Below are 16,242 nucleotides of genomic sequence, written 5' to 3'. Positions count from 1 at the left end.
CTGGCAAATTGACTATATTAGACCACTGCCACAAACATGCCAAGGCAATTGCTACATGCTCACCATCATGGAAGCAACTACTGGTTGGCTAGAAATACACCCTGTAAACCATGCCACTGCCTGAAGCACCATCTTAGGCCTTGAAAGGAAAATTTTGTGGTGACAAGATACCCCAGAAAGAATTAAATCAGACAATGGAACTCATTTCCAAAATAACCTCATAAACTCCTGGGCCAAGAAACACAACACTGACTGGGTACATCATATCCCCTATCACCCACAAGCCTCTGGAAAGATTGAAAGATATAGTGGACTGTTAAAGACTATGTTGAGAGCATTGGGCAACAGGGCATGGAAGCACTGGGTTATAAATTTAGCAGAAGCCACTTGGCTGGTTAACACCAAAAGATCTGCTAACTGTCCTGGTCCTGCCCAAACAAAACCCCTACATACTGTGGGAGGAGATAAGGCCCCTGTAGTGCACATAGGGAAGTGGCTGGGGAAGGCAGTGTGGATTGCTTCTCCCTTGGGAAAAGGCAAACCCGTTCATGGGATTGTTTTTGCTCAAGGACCTGCATGTACTTCGTGGGTACTGTAGAAGTATAAGGAGACTTGGAATGTGCCTCAAGGAGATTTAACCTTGGGGAGACAAATAATCTGTGATGTGAGCTGTATGTTGTAGGAAGTGATGTAGCAGGAATGACCTGAACGGATGAAGAGTGAGTTTTGCACGGAACTGGATGAATGCAATGATGACCCAAACCAAGCCAGTGTTGGTGCCCAACAATCAAACCTACTGCTTCTCCTGTCCCGAGCACCCATCTTGACAGATAAGGCCCAAGTCATGGCCCGTTCTTATGAACATTTGGAGGAGTGGAAGAAGCCCATGGAATGGGAGAATAATAACTGTCCATTAAAGGACAAGGAATAGTAGTTAATGAGAATGTATAAATCTGTATGTTGGGTATAAAGATGGTTTAAGTATGTAGCATAAGTTATAAGTGTTGGTAAGAAGGGATTTCAGTAATAAGAATTAAATCCTTAATAAGAATTAATAAAGAATTAAATTCAGTTAAAAGAATTAAATGAGATGGTTAGAAGATAGATATACATATATGTATTAAATTATGTGGGACTTGAGCATGACGCAAATGGTATGGAATAGGCTGTCTCTCCAACATTTCCCCCCTTCCCCCAGCAGGCTGAAGGTGGGCAAGATCTTGGGAGAGGACAGAGCCAGGACAGCTGACCCAAACTGACCAAAGGGAGTTTCCATACCATATGACGTCTTTCTTCTCAGCAACAAAAGCTAAGAGAATGGAAGGGTTGGGGGGAGAGGGTATTCGTTATTACAACATTTGTCTTCTGGAGAAACCACTATGCCTACTGAAGCCCTGCTTCCTGGGAAGTGGCTGGACATCACCTGCTGATGGGAAGTAGAGAATAAATCTTTTGTTTTCCTTTGCTTCCACATGTGGCCTTGCTTTTGCTTTATTAAACTGCCTTTTTCTTGACCCATGAGTTCTTTTCCATCTTATGTCTTCCCCTCTGCCCTGCTGAGGAGCAGAGTGATAGAATGGCTTGGTGGGCACCTGGCATCCAGCCAAGGTCAACCCACTACAACAGTGAGTCCTGTACATGATGCAGATTGTGCATCAAAACCACTTGCTCCATGACACAAACTGGGGGGGGAACATGTCCTGTTGGTGTCTTAAAGCTGCTGGTACTTGCAAACACAATGATGGATAGTAAAAGGGGGCATGAATCTCACCATGTTTCTCTTGGCTTCTGTCTTCGTGCTGACTTTTCCCTCTTCTGTTTTGCAATAGCTGATGGCTGATGTCAGAAGGAAGTTGCTTACAAAGTGTACAGCTGCTCTGAATAAGACAAGTCCTTCCCTGTCACATCAGCAGGTTCTAGGAGAACTTTCCCTTATCCTGTCACCTGTTCCACTATCAGAGGGGTGTATAAAGTGAAACAAAGGCCCAGGGTGCACTTCAGAGAGGAAGGAACCAGGAACTCCCTTCCCTGTGTTTCTGACAGGCTTTCTTCCCATTTTAAGAAGAGCATGGCTGACACTCTCTAACCTGTTCTTAGGGTCTGAACAAGAGATGAAAACCCTTTCTGATCTGTCCCCAAGAACCTTTCAGCTAGGGCAGGTAATTCCATTGAACAAGTTGAATTCTGTCTGTAAATTGGGTTTGTATGATGTGAATAATAGCAGCTGCTCTCTGCCCAGTAATGTGTAATCATAATTTTTCATGCATTATCTCATCCAAGACAATAGAAACTGTTACACACCCATCTGCAGACCAGGCATACGACTTAAATTAGTTTAACACTGACATTACCCTGAAGTCTTGATAACTGAGCTGGAGGGTTTTTTACATTTAGTTTGTTGAAATGTCACCTACCTGTTTGTTTTTCAAGGCAGGTTGCTCTGCCTGTACAACTGTCATGGGTCTTGAAGGAACTGCATGTTTAGTCTTCAGCAGGTGTAAGCAATGACAGCATTGAGAAGCCTGTGATGCAGGCTGCCCCTGAGATGCAGTGAAAAGGAGCAGAACATTGACTTAAGAGTGAAAAATACAAGCAGCCATCTGTCCAGCCTGTCAAAGCAGCATCAGCATGAGGTCCCTTGTGGAGAATGTGAATTACAGAGGGAATAATTGCCTGGGCAAACACAGCAGGGAAATAGGAAAACTTAAGGAAGATGGGGAGAGGTATCAGCCATGAAACTCTAGGATTTGCAAAGGAATCTCTTGTGTATGAGGTAGGGAAACATAAGACAAGCTTTCAGTTTGCTCATGGAAAAGCCTGATGTGGCATGTTGGGCACATGAGTCCTATGCAACCGAACATGCAGAAATGTGTTCAGTCAGGTGCCTGGGCTGTTTTTTGACTGCAGAAGGCATCAGTCCCTATTTTTGCAAGATACTGTGATTTCAACTCTACACAGATCTCCCTGTGCCACTTACTTCAGTCTGGAGGAAGCGTCTCCAGCAAGTTCCAAACCAGGGCTAGCAATCTATGCACTGTTCCTCTTCCAACATAACCTTTGCAAAGAGATTTATGCTTTTATTCAAATACATGTATTTGCCTAAAATAATCCACCTCGAATAATACAGCTGCAGTAAATGTCAGGATCCCTTCCTTCTACTGTAATCCCAGACAGAACCAAAGAGACATGAGAAAGTTTACAAGTCAGTAGGTGGTCCCAGCTCTTGGCCCCTGCTGCCACGTGTAGGTACCCACATCGCACCACCATGCTGCATCAATCAGAAAAGATGTCCTTGCCAAGAGCATTCCCAAGCACGGTGGCTGCCAGCGTCCTGGAGCAGCCCCTCCTGCCCTGGCCGAGCTCCTGGCTGTGGCACACTGTGTGCCCAGAAGACACAGGCTCCAGGGCTGCCTTTCAGACACCTTTCATCAGCACACAAAGGTCCTATTAGGAGAGAACCCCCTTTGTCCTCATATTGCTGGGGCAGTGCCAAGCCAGGCAGTGCAGCCAACAGACTGGCAGACCTGATGAGACCCAAGAGAAACCAGGTACAGCTTAGTAGCAAGCATGCGGCTGCCTCTCCAACTCATGAGCAGTTAACATGCTGGAAGCAGAGGCCACTTTCCCTGGCTGATGGCCAAGCTCTTTCTGTAAAGAACGCTGATGCTGAGTTCATGCCAGCACCAACCAAAGGAGCTTAAACCACACTTCAGACTTCCTGGGGCATCAGGACGTGGACTCCAGTGAGTTTCTGCTGGATCCCTTGTGATCTGTGGAGACCCTCGACCTCCATGAGGGAGAACAAAGTGGAGCAGTTTTGCCAGGAAACACTGCTCATCTTCAGGCTTCTTGGCCACACTCTCGCTCAGGTACACCGCACTCAAAGCCAGCTGCACTGGGGAGGAGAAGAGGCAGGCTGCGGTTCTCATTCAGTGTGACAGCTTTTAGAGTCCCCTTTGATACAGTAACAAATCTGAGCAAACTTTAGAGCAGTCAGGCGAATGGCAATATTAGTCATGGTGCTCCCCAGAACTTCCACCCACTGGTGGCCCGAGAAGACCCTGATCACCTTCCTCTCCCATTCGTGTCATATGGGGTCCCACACTTTGCCATATGCCCCAGAGCTGGATGCACCAGGCTGGCATCGCAGTGCTGGCAAGTGAGGCGGACCATCTCATCCTCCATCCCACAGAAGCAGTAGACCAGCTCGCCCGGCTGGTCGCTGTCAAACCCTGAGAAGTTAATCTTCTTCCCAGCCATCTCCTCTGCTGCCGGAGCTGCCATCAGCTTCATGTGCAGGCACCAGCGTGGCCTGCACAGCTCCCAAAGGGCATAGTTGTAGTTCACACTGACTGAGTTGGGACCCCAGATCCAGCCCATGGGCATCTGTGTGTGCTGCACCCAAGCCCAGCGCATCGCCAGCCTCCCCATCCCCATTCTGTTGCCAGCACCCTGCACTGGTGTCAGGAAAACCACCTTGATCTTCTTGGCCCCCTTCACATAGTCTTTGCTGTTGGGAATGCAGTGGGTGGCAGTGAGGACATGCCACTCGGACATGAGCATGCCCATGCAGCCCATGGAGATCTTGACAGTGGCAGAGAAGGGGTAGTTCATCAGGAAGTGGTTCCCACTGATGGAAAACCACCTGTCTATGCCATAATCTGCCACCTGAGCCGCACATGCTGCCTCCACCGTCTCCTCTCTGTGCCGCTTGCATGGGGGGTCACTTTCCACTGTGGTGGGGGTACAGGTGCCATTGGGATACACTGTCTCATAACAGAGGTACTCCTGGAAGTCCTGAAGGACCAGGGTGGCCTCCCGCTGGGCATGGGCATTGTCGCAGCATGTTGTCAGCTCCAGAACAGGCTGTGACAAGAACCTTTTGCTAGTTGGAGTGTGGACTGGGGAACAAGAGCGGGAACCAGGTCACCAGCCGCAGCACTGGGAAGAAAGAAGAGCAAGAGAAGAGCAACCACATGGCAGCAAATCATTGTGCCAAACCTGCAAAGGCAAAGCAAGGAGAGCATTAAGCCTGCACGATTAGAGAGCCGGCCACCTGCCGCGGCTTGGGGCTGGGAGGATTATCGGATGCATGCAACCTCGTGCCAGCTACTGGGTCGTGCATACTTAAGCTGTTACCACAGAAAGCAGAAAGGTTGGGACCTGCCTAGAGCCGGGTGAGTAAGGAGTGATAGGAATCTCACCTGGCACCAGCTTTGATCTCCTGGACGGTGAGGCCCTGCAGCGCAACCCAGCGCCACTGCAGAAATATCACCAGCTGAGGAGTTTGCTCTGTCATGCCAGTAATCCTGTCTGCCCGAGGGTGGATTCCAGGGCTTCGAGTCCTGCTGAGGGATGCGTCCCACCCGGCAGCTGCTGCAGCTCCACTCCACCAGCCAGTCACCTGCAGGGAGGAGGATCTGACAGTACCTGCTCGCTGGTCCTACAGGGAAGAAGGTGGCTCATTAACTCCTCAGGTTGAAGTACTTGGTGTCACAGAGCAGTGTGGACCAGCCAGCCTATTTTAACTCTCAAATGGATCACTGTACACAATTTAAAATTTAATCAGCTGCTACATCTCCATGTGCCAGGCCCACCCCTGTTCTGGCAGGGGAGCAGTGCAGCGGGCAGGTTCCAATGGTTCAGCAGCACAACCATCCGTCTCCATCCCGCCCCAAGCCTGCACACAGGCTCTTCCTTGGCAAGCAGCTGGTGTACAAGAGAGAGCTCCTCCAATGCTTCTGCTGGGAAAGCCCCATGTCCCCCACAGGCAGCCTGGGTCTGCACCAGACACATGGCAGTGTGTGCAGTTATGAAAGCCGCAGGGGATGGGGTGGAGCCAGGTGGGGAGGGAGGCTGAAAGCCACCAGCTCTCTGCACCCCCTGCACCCTGACCCACCAGTGCTGCATCCCCAGCATGGCCCACTGCCGGAGCAGGTCACTGTCAGCCAGTGGCCGCAGCCAAGCCTCCGCTGCAATGGTGCCCCAACTGCCTGACCCCTCAGCATGGCTTGGGCCAAACACAGCCAGAGCCATAACCCTCCAGCTCTCCTTTAATTCCCGGGGGGACGGCAACAGGGAGACCACAAACCAATCCCTGGCTGTAGCTCCTGGGGGGGGGCCTGCCTGAGTGCCACCCCCGGCACAGCACTACAACCAGCAAGACAGCACTGAAACAGGAGCCAGCCCTGCCTCCCCTACCCATGCTCCTGCCTACACTTGTGCCCGGTCTGCCCAGCACCCATGCAGCGGCAGAGGCACGGGCAGGGGGGCAACTTCAGGCTTGTTTGGTTCCTTCCAGGGCTCTGCCAGCCGCTCTGCTGGGGCTGGAGCTGCCCTGGGGAGGCCCACGGCTGGGCGGCAGGCAGGAACGCAGCCTTTGCTGCCAATCTGGGTAGAAACTCCCCAGCTGTCGGCACAAACCACAGGCAGTTGTGTGCAGGATTGGGGACTGGGCCTCTCATTAGCAAAGCCAGGCTCTGCCTTTTGTTGTGTTTTCTCAAAGCAGAAAATGGCCCCTTCCAGACTGGCCCACCCTGAGCCCCCAACACCTGACAGCCTTCACCCAGGAACATGCTTCCCTCCCGGCCCCTCTCTGCACAATGGAGCCCCAGGTTGTAATCAGAGCATCTCAGCAGGCCACACACAGGCTGGCACAGCAGCAGTTAAAGCAGTGGGAGCAGCCTGCACCGAAAACATGCTAGGGCTCTGGCTGGGTGTTATTCACAGCTGATGCACCGAGATGTACAGTAATGCTAGCGGGGCCCAGGAAAGGCAGAGGCACTGCCCAGCAAAGGATGCGGTGCCATCCCTGGCAGCTCTGCCAGCCCAGATGAGGTGGAAGGAGGTCACGGGCAGAGAGAGGCAGGGTCCCTCCAGGCAGCCAGGGACAGGGTGTCCAGCATGGGGCCCAGGACTGGACAGGGCTGCTGCGCTACTGCCAGCACCTGCGCCCATAGGGAGATGGCACTAACCCAGTGCACCGCACCAGCACAGACTGATGGCTGCCAGACAGCTGCTTCTCAGCTTGGCTGCCGTGGTGGGAGCTGCGCAGGGCTTCCAGCACCCTGCTCCATGTCCAGAGCTTTGCCAGTCCCAGTGGGTGCCCAGGATAAGATGCTCGTGCTCAGTGGGATGGCCTGGAGCCAGGCATGGACATGCCTGTGGGCACGTGCATGGGGGACACAGGCACAAAGGCATGGGGGGCTGCAGCAGTGCTGAGCCAGGGGGTGAGGGCTGCAGTCATATCATGGGCCCATTGCCCACTACAGCACCCAAACCTTGGTGTATAGGTGCTGAGGGAACTGCAGGCTCAGGGCTCAGCAGGGCCCCACATGCTGCTCCTGGCCAGAAGATACCCACGAGGCAGGGTGGTGGGACCCAGCACAGCACACGGAGGCACCAGCATGACCAGGACGGCTAGAAGGACCTGCAAAGAGCCAGTGCCCGGAGTCAGCTGTGCCTGAGGGCTGGAGCCTGAGGCAGTGGGGCAGGCAGTGCCCAGCATGAGGCCAGAGCAGGTGCTGCAGCCCCTTTTACTCCAGGCACAGCCCTGAGGCAGGGCTCCAGCTCCAGCCCAGGAGCCAAGCAGAGCTGATGGTGTGGGGCCCTCACCACTGACCATGCAGTGACCCTGCTCCACTGCCAGTAAACAGGGAGAGATGCCAAAACCATGCAAGATCCATCTGCCCTAAATTAGTTTATTTTGCAAAATAATCTGTCAAGGCTGATTTAGACCAGACCAGAATCTGGGAAATCATGTTCTCACATGGATGCAGCCCAGCTCCTGCCCACACTTCCTCTGCAGGCCATTGCTGGAGCCTCCAGGAGATATTTCCAAGGTCTTCACTGCAGCTGCTGCCCTGTGGGACCTGGTGACACGCTCCCACAGAGCACAGGGTGGGGCCACAGCAGGCTGGTGTCCTGGCCACAGGTACCAGCAGCACTGGGTTGAGCTGGCCTGGAGCACTGCTCCATGGTTCCTGGCTCACTGTCCCAGGGGACAGTGCAAGGGCTGGTGGCTCGTTGGCAGGTTTCAGACAAGGAGGTCACCCAGCACAGCTAGCTGTGGCCAAGCTCTGCTCTGTGCTGGCACCAGCCTGGCACTCAGCCTGGTAGCACGCAGGGTCCTGCCTGGGGGTCCGTGACCACAGGGCATTAACATGAGATGTAGTAGGACCAACAGAGCCAAGCACTTAAAAAACATTTAGTTTAATAGGTATAAAAGTCAACATTAAAACACCAATTATCCAAAGGCATATGAGGTTGGACACTGCTACGGCTACACTGTGGACATCTTCACAGACACCCGAGCTAGATGCTCATACCAAGCAGCATGGCCAGGGCAGCACCAGACTGCTGGCAATATCAGAACAAACCACCCCAAGCCTCATCACATGGCTGCCATGTACACGCCTGGCACTTGGAAAGCACAGAGAGGAGGTGGTGACCACAGCCACATGGACAGACAGAACGAATACAGCTGTGCCATCACATGGGGCCCCCCATGTGCAGGGAAAGCAGCATTTCTGACAGCAGCTTACAGCAGGAGGGCCATACCAGTGTCACTGCCCCTCAGCAGGGTTGGGGGGATGGCAGAGACCAGCCCTGGGCCACCGGCACTCCCACCTGGCCTGGGGACTCGTCTCCGTGACCTTTGCTCTGCAAGGGGAAAGGGCAGTACACGACCCAGTTCTGTGGTCCTGACTTTGGGACTCGCTCCCTGCGGGAGAGAGGATGGATGTACTGTGCGGATCATGATCTTGTTCCCAAGCGGGAATACTATCCAAGATCCACGGAGTGCCAATGCCTGGTACCTCAGATGGCAGCAGCCCCGGGGCCAAGGTCCAGTCCAGGGTGGTGCAGAGGCTTTTCTACTGTGGTGCAGGGTTCTTCCGCATTTTTCCCTTCCACACTGTTCCGTATCCCGTAGCCGAAGTAAATCATAAAACCTGCAGGACAGTTTCCGCAATGAGACGCACAGCGGTGGGCTGCCAGCATAAGAGCAGGCACCATGCTCACCTCCACAGGACACCTACCCACAGCCATCCAGATGGCAAACCGCACCCAAGTGCTGGCACTCAGCTGTACCATCAGCAGGATGTTAACAAAGATGCTGAATATTGGCAGGAGTGGGAGGAAAGGTACCTGCAAGGGATAGGAGGAGGCCTGTCAGCTGTGCCTTAAGGGACCCGGCCAGGCTCACGGATGCTCCTGGCCACAGAGGGATCCCACCCCACCACAGCCTAGAGAGCACCTGGGCACTGCCACGCTGGGGACTGCACCTTGGAGAGCTGCATCTCGGGGCCCTGGGCTTTCCTGGACAGTGACTGTCCAGAAGCAAGCCCTGGCAGACCCTGCAATGGCCCAGCCCCTGCTGGGGATCCGCAGGGATGCGGATGCCGAGCTGCTGGGGGCTGCACTCACTTTGAAGTTCAACCGCGCGTTGCTCTGTGGCTGCCTCCAAACGATGATGGTGGGAATGAGCAGAGCCATGAGGAGCAGCACCAGGGCCACGATCCAGCCCACACTGGCTTCTTTCAGCGCAGTCACCTTGAGGGTGAGGACCACGCAGATGACCGTGATCAGTGTGGCTGCAAGAGAGGGGGCAATCAGGGGGCTGCATAGGATGTGGCCCCCCTGGGACACCAAGCCTCACCAACAGCTGGGCTGAGGCACCCACTCCTCTTGGTCAGTTATGGGTCTAGCATGTGCTGTCTCCAACACCCCCCCGAAGCCTCAGGAAGGTGCTTTGCTGGCAGAACTTGCCAGCCTGTCAAGAAGTGGGAAGTCTGCACTCGGCTAGGCCTGAACCCAGCTCTGATGCTTACCCAGAGCTGGCTGAGCCACTCCATTCTGGCTGCACAATGAAGCCATTGATGGATGGATCAAACCTTGCTGGCCAAACCTGAGCGCTTTCAGGGAGCTGAAGACCACTCTCACTGGGTGGCCAGCCTGGGCCAGGCTCGTCACAGGGAGCTCTCGTGACCACCCATGACCACATGGCTGGCTTAGCGCCCATGTCCTCCATCAGCCACCGTGTGCCCCAAACCCCATCCATGCCCTGCACTTGGCACCCTGCTCAGGGCAGAGCAGGTCCAGCACCCACTGGCACTTCCAACAGCAGCTGGCAGCCTGGCCCCTCTCCTCTGCCTGGTGTGTCCACCATCCCCTCCCAGCTCTGCAGAGACACTCTGGCCTCTGGCAGGAGGGGACATCAGCTGCCTGCTCCCACTCACTCACCAACGACCGAGACACAGACATAGACAATGCGCCCTGAGAGCATGGTGGGGGTGTCCTCAGGCGGGTTGAAGAGTGTTGCCAGGGTCAGTGTCTCTTTCTGCTGGGCACTGGCAGCGGCGACAGCTGGGTTCATGATCACCCTCTCTTCCTCATTCCCGTTCAGCTCCAGCATCTCCATGGCCTTTGGGGAGTTCAGCTGCCCGGACTGGTACCTGAGCAGACAGGACAAGCTGCAGCAGAGCCCGAGGAACTTCCCAGCCCAAGGGGACAGTGGGCAGCACCCTCATATCCCTCCTGCTCCTCAAGCCCCACAAGCTGCTCTGGCAGTGGCCCCATGACGGCCACTCCACGGATGTGCCCAGAGACACTGTGCAGGCTCTTGTGAGCAGCCTCCACCTTGGGGCCTTGATGCTTCCCCAGGCTGTGCCCCCTGGGAAAAAGCTGTGGCCACAAGCCCCAGGCTCAATGCAAGGCACATCAACCCTGGGCACTGCCACGTGAGAGGAAGCACCCACCGGAGGATGAGCACGCACACCGCCACCAGGGAGTAGGCGAGCAGCGTGCCGATCGACATGAGGTCCACCAGGTCCTTCAGGTCAAGCAGGAAGGCCATCACCGCTGCAACGAGGACATGCAGCATAAGCACGGCTCCAGACCGCCGCAGTGCCAAGTGTGAGGCGGCGGCCGGGAGCCTTACCAGCAAGGAGCCCTGAGGTGATGGTTGCTGACAGAGGGGTCTTTGTGCGGTTGTTGATGCTGGAGAGGAACTTGAAGAGCAGCCCGTCCTCCGCCATGGCATAGATCACACGGGGCATGGGGAACATGGAGCCCAGCAAGCTGTTGGGGGAGAGATGGCTCAGGGCCTGCCCGGTAAGCTGTCCACACCTGCCACCCAGACAGCAGGGGGACCAGCTCTGTGCCAGGAGCAGGACAGCAGCCAGATGGGACAAACCCCCAGCCCAGCCAGGACGCATGCTGCTGGTCCCTGTGCTGTGCCAGGGATGAAGCCAGTCCTACCTGGTGGAGAGGGCACAGAGCGAGCCGACAGCAACAGCGTAGCGGGCCGGCTCCCAGCCCACTGCCTTGAAAGCCTCAGGCAGGGGGCTCTCCTTGTTCAAGAGGAAGTAGGGCACCATGAGGGTCAGGGCCGCAGAGACCCCAAAATAAGCCACGAAGCAGATGAGGAGGGACACAATGATGCCAATAGGGATTGAGCGCTGTGGGTTCCTGGCTTCCTCCCCTGTGGAGAGACAAAAGGCAGCATCCGTCCCTGCTCCATGGTACAGCACAGGGCAGCTGGCCCCAGAGGATGAGCCATAGCAGGGACTTTCCATGGCAGCGTGGGGCTGGGCAGCAGCAGGCAGGGGCTGTTGGAGAGGAAGGGTCCCCAGCTGTGCTGCTGCGCTGGCAGAGTCTTCGGTGCTGCCAAGAGCAGAAGCGCGTGGCTGCAGCCGCAGCTTCCAGGCATGCAGCTGCCTGGCAGCTGGGCTCGCAGCCTCTCTTGCCGTGCCAGCCCTCTGCCCCCTCCAGCAGCTCCCACTCCCCACAGAGTCTGCTGAATGCGGATCTTCTGTGCATGTGGGCACAGCGATGCAACCACTGTGCCCTCTGTCCCCTGGCCTTTGCAAAGGCGTGCTCTCCCACTGCACCACACTCCCCAGCAAGGGGCTCAGCAGCCAGAGTAGGAGGGAAGAAGGTGGCTGCCGGGCAGTCCCTGGCGGGGGGGAAGCACAGGCAGGGAGGTCAGGCAGAACAGCCTGTACCAGCCACCCACTAAGTAGATTCCTGGGGGAATGAGAGGAAATTGAGAGCTCCCTGTGCTCCAGAGAGTGGCAGTTCTGCACGAACTCAGTCGTTTAGAAAAATGTTGCTTGAGGCTGGGAAATAACCAGGAGGCATTAGCAATTCCCAGCACTGTTGCAGCCTCAACTTGGCAGCGGAAAGGCTCCCTGCTGTCCCAGAAGCTGCCTGTGCAGGCAGGGTGCAGCCCCGCTCCCACCACTCGTTGCGGGGAGCCCCTTTTCCTGGGTCAGGGCAGGCTATGAGCCCTTTTGTGCTGGCCCAGCTGGGGACAGAGCCACCGTGGGGAAACCTCCCAGGAGTGGAGGGATGGGCTGTTTCCCACGCCAATGGAGCATCCTCCCCAGTGGGTCCCAGCCAGCCACCAGCTGCGCTGGGGAAATGCCCATGCCACCCTTGCCCAAGGTGGTACCTGTGGTGGCAATGCAGTCAAAGCCCACGAAGGCATAGAAACAGGTGGCAGCACCGGTCAGGATCCCTTCCAGTCCAAAGGGGACAAACCCACCAGAGCCGAAGGCTTTTTTGCTGGAAAGGAGGGAGGAGAGCAGTTCCCACGGGCTGCATGGACAGCAGGGCCAGTGCCAGTCCCGTGCCAGACCCTGGCCTGACATGGTTGCTCTCCTCACCTGATGTCATCCAGTGGGTCCAGGTATGAGTGGTTGATGTAGTCCTCCACTGAGAGCTGCCAGTTCTTGATGTCTCCCTTCACGAAGCCCGCGATGATGACAAAGCCCAGAACCACCAGGTTCACCGCCGTGAAGATTTTGTTCACGAGGGCAGATTCGCTGACACCAAAGGCCAGCAGCGCTGCAGGGACAAAAGGAGTGAGTGGGGACCCACCGGGCTCCCATGCCACCACCCACAGAGCCATGGAGCCACTCCTACGCACTCACCGGTGAGCAGCCCAATCAGGATCAGGGCGAAGAAGTCCGGGCGCTCAGCCAGCACCCCTGGCAGGTGCAGTGTGGTCTTGTTCATGAAGAAGGTGGAGATGTGGTTGCCAATGATGTTGTCAAATGCTGCGCTCCAGGCTCGAGCCACGCTGGCTGTGCCTGGTCGATGACAAATCTGTGCATTAGTCCAAGCCCAGGGCAGAGAGGCACTGGCCACCCCCACCCCAGCACTCACCTCCCTGCTGATTCCACCCCACACCTTGCTCCCACAGCACCACACGCTGCTCCCACAAGCCCCCCACTCTGACAGTGCCGTGCCAGAAGGAGCCTGGGCACACGTGCCAGCATCCTGCCCAGCCCCTTACCTATCACATAGGAGAGGATGAGGTTCCAGCCAGTTGTGAAAGCCCAGATCTCACCAACGGTGACATAGCTGTAGAGGTAGGCAGAGCCGGTCTTGGGGACACGGGCCCCAAACTCTGCATAGCAAAGTCCAGCCAGTACCGATGAGAGAGCAGCCACAAGGAAGCAGAGGACGATGGAGGGACCAGCCATCTCCTTGGCCACCTCCCCAGCCAGCACATACACGCCAGCCCCCAGCGTGCTGCCCACCCCAAGGGCTATGAGATCCAGCGTGGAGAGGCAGCGAGAAAAACGCGTGTCCTCGGAGCTCAGATCCACCACACGCCGGCGGATCAGCTTCTTCCCAACACTGGTCATTTTTCCTCCAAACATCTTGTCCTCTCGTGGGTGGTGCTCAGCTGCTCAAAACCCCTGCAAGAGAAGGGACTGCAGGAGTGTGAAGCTCAGCGTCCTGCAGGCAGCAGGACCCACAACGCAGGAAGCAGGGCAGGCAGCGATGCCCACGGGAGCTGTGCCTACTCCCGGCCAACCCGGTGGCACCAAGCCCCTGCCGTGCTGGTGGGGCAGAGACCATGGCAGCTCCCTCCAAGGCACTGTGGGGCTGTGCATACCCCACCTGCACAGCCCCTGCACCAGGAGAATGAGCCAGGGAAGAACCCAGTAAGTCCATGGTGGAAATAGGCTCGTTGCACAAGCCCTGTGTGGTCTCCACCATGGGCCTCCCAGGCATGTCCCAGAGCTTGCCCACTGTCTCCCAGCAACTCCCCACCGATCTGGCAGCCTGGAGATCCCTCAGCCCAAACTTGACTGCTGGCGCATCCCTCCAGCCAGGCGTGTGGGCGTGCACAGCAGCGATGGCAGGAAGACAAAGCGTTCCTCCAAATGAGGATTTGGCAGGCTGGGCTGACTCACTGGGACACAGCCATTCCTCCTTTGCTCCCAGCATCTGCACTACACCCTCGGCAGGGATGCATGGCCAGACACACAGCGCGAGCCCCCAGCGCACATCCCTTGCATGCTGACAGTGCTTGCCGAGCAGCCCGCACGCTGCAACTGCAGGCTGCAATTGCCCTAAACGTGCAACACACCCACTTCCCTTCCTCACAGCTGCTACCCATCCCCTAAAAGCTCTGGGAGACGAGCACCCTGTGGAGCAGGCAGCCGGCACAAGGTGAGAGGAGCTGCAAGGAAAGGGGCTCTCAATGCCCATGGCCGCAGCTGGCACCCTGTGCCCAGCACTCGACCACCCGCCCACCAGCACCTTCTCCCTACCAGCTGCTCCCTTCATTGGGAAATGAAACATGCTCCAGTCAGGCTCCTGGGGCAGCACCGACACCATGCTGTATGGATCAGCGCAAGTATACATGAGGATGACTGTGACCCTTTTCCACCGAGGGGGATAGCCAGGGTTGCAGTGGCAGCCACCAGCTCGGCTGCTTCCCTATAACCAGCAAACCAGCCTGTTTCTGGAGAAACCTCCTCCTGAGCTGGCACATGCCATGTTTGGCCTTGGCCCACAGAGCTGTCGCAGCCCAGGGCAGCCTCTGGGCCAGGTTTCAAGGGAACAAGTGCCCCAGCACTGGCACCCTCCCCAGCCACCGCCTGGGCAGCTCTGTCTGCCTTCCCCAGCGGGGCTCAATTGCTCCAAGGATTTCTGACGCCCGACGCGAGCTCTGCAAACTGCAAGCGTGGGGCTGGCAGCGGAAACGTGCTCAGCCCTTATTCCCAGGGCAGCGCAGAGAAAAAAGCGCGAGCGCGCCGAGAAGGAAGATGTGGGACAGCCTCCCACTTCCCAGCCCCCGCGGGCCCTGCTGCGCTGGGATTCGCCGTGCCCGGGGAAAGGAACGCGAGAAGTGCCCAGACCCTCACCAGCACCGGTCGGAGCCGGCCTAGGGAGAGCCGCTCAGGCGGCTCGGCCGGCTCCGAGGAGGCTCAGCCCATGGCCGGAGAGGTGCCTCGCAGACAGCCACGCCGTCACCCGAGATGGAGAGCGCGCAGCGAGCTACGGGCGGGCAGACGAGAGGAGCAGCGACGCGTCGGGCGACAGCTCCCGCTGCCCGCCGCCTCCCGCCGCGGCTCGGGACAGCAGCCGCGGGCCGTCAGGCCCCGCTCGGGACCCCCCACTCCAGCCCCCGGGAGCCGCCAGCCACGCTCCGAACCGCGGGGAACGCGGGACCGGGACGGGAAGCCGCGGCAGGTCCCGGCCGCCGCCCGCACCGGCCCCACGTGCGCTCGGCGGCTGATGCAAGCGCGGCACCGGTTGCGCCAGGCTCCGCCCGGCCCGGCGGCGGCGCCCGCCGCCACTCACCGGCGGCGCGGCTCGGCTCGGCTCGGCTCGGCTCGTTCCGGTGCGGTCCCGTTCAGCTCCGCTCCGCTGGTCCCGGGACTGCCACCGCTGTCGCCGCCGCCGAGGGGTTGAAGGGCGGACCGGCTCCGCCCGCCGGAAACAGGCACCGGGCCCTCGCATGCCCCGGGTGCCCCCCCCGCTCCCGCAGACCCGCCCCACGCGAAGCGACGGGCGAGCGGGACCAGCCCCGCGGCCGGTGCGGGGAAGCCCGTCTCCGCCCAGCCCCACCCGTGCCCGGTTCGCCGCGCCCTGCCGCCCCCCAGGTCACAGATTTAAAAAAAAACCAAAACCAAAACCAAACCAAAAAACACAACCAATCCATAAATTCAAGTCATAAATGGCAGCGGGGCTGAGGCCAGGCACGTCTCGGCCCCCGGGAGTGCGGCCGCTGCGGGCGGCAACGCTGAGCCCAGGGCAAGGGACCGTGCGGCTGGCGGCTTCAGCTGTGCTCCCCCGGGAAAGGCCACAGAGGGGGCGGCTGAGGGTCCCCCGAGCCCCGATGTGCCAGGAGGGCAGAGCCTGCCCGGGCCCTGCCCTGCCGGGGCTGGGAGCGAGGCGAGGGCTGGGGCGCAGCGAGGAGGCCGGCCCTGCCACAGG

General features: G+C 57.7%; 2 protein-coding genes across 4 annotated transcripts; both read right to left on the bottom strand.

The window, feature by feature from the left end:
• Window positions 1-3,925: 3,925 nt before the first annotated feature.
• On the bottom strand, window positions 3,926-5,299 carry LOC126050380 (serine protease 23-like). Its single transcript, XM_049828206.1, is given in 4 exon segments — window positions 3,926-4,140; window positions 4,143-4,883; window positions 4,886-5,001; window positions 5,205-5,299. Coding segments are annotated over 4 exon segments (1,167 nt in total).
• A 2,896-nt stretch (window positions 5,300-8,195) lies between these two features.
• On the bottom strand, window positions 8,196-15,738 carry SLC7A3 (solute carrier family 7 member 3). 3 transcript variants are annotated; one of them, XM_049827944.1, is made up of 13 exons: window positions 15,607-15,738; window positions 13,301-13,709; window positions 12,936-13,094; window positions 12,669-12,849; window positions 12,455-12,567; window positions 11,260-11,482; window positions 10,940-11,079; window positions 10,758-10,860; window positions 10,243-10,454; window positions 9,427-9,593; window positions 9,039-9,147; window positions 8,817-8,951; window positions 8,196-8,745 (listed from the first exon to the last, which is right to left on the bottom strand). In XM_049827944.1, exons 2-12 carry the CDS (start codon window positions 13,668-13,670, stop codon window positions 8,818-8,820), a joined length of 1,911 nt encoding a protein of 636 aa, XP_049683901.1. In that variant the 5' UTR covers window positions 13,671-13,709; window positions 15,607-15,738; the 3' UTR covers window positions 8,196-8,745; window position 8,817. The 3 variants fall into 3 exon arrangements, with proteins under 3 accessions (XP_049683901.1, XP_049683900.1, XP_049683899.1); XM_049827943.1 differs by having other exon boundaries at window positions 8,196-8,722; XM_049827942.1 differs by having other exon boundaries at window positions 8,196-8,951; window positions 13,301-13,724.
• Between the last annotated feature and the right edge of the window lie 504 nt (window positions 15,739-16,242).

The sequence above is a fragment of the Accipiter gentilis genome, chromosome 24, assembly GCF_929443795.1.
Source record: "Accipiter gentilis chromosome 24, bAccGen1.1, whole genome shotgun sequence".
Classification (NCBI taxonomy): Eukaryota; Metazoa; Chordata; class Aves; order Accipitriformes; family Accipitridae; genus Astur; species Astur gentilis.
This window is presented reverse-complemented; position numbering and strand designations above follow the sequence as displayed.

Excerpts from the sequence above, each read along its gene's own strand:
- SLC7A3 (XM_049827942.1), bottom strand. The coding sequence starts at position 13,670 with ATGTTTGGAGGAAAAATGACCAGTGTTGGGAAGAAGCTGATCCGCCGG. Across the intron at positions 13,095-13,300 it reads CATCCTCTCCTATGTGATAG|GCACAGCCAGCGTGGCTCGA; the intron begins GTAAGGGGCTGG and ends GTCATCGACCAG. Across the intron at positions 11,080-11,259 it reads CTCTGTGCCCTCTCCACCAG|CTTGCTGGGCTCCATGTTCC; the intron begins GTAGGACTGGCT and ends CTCCCCCAACAG.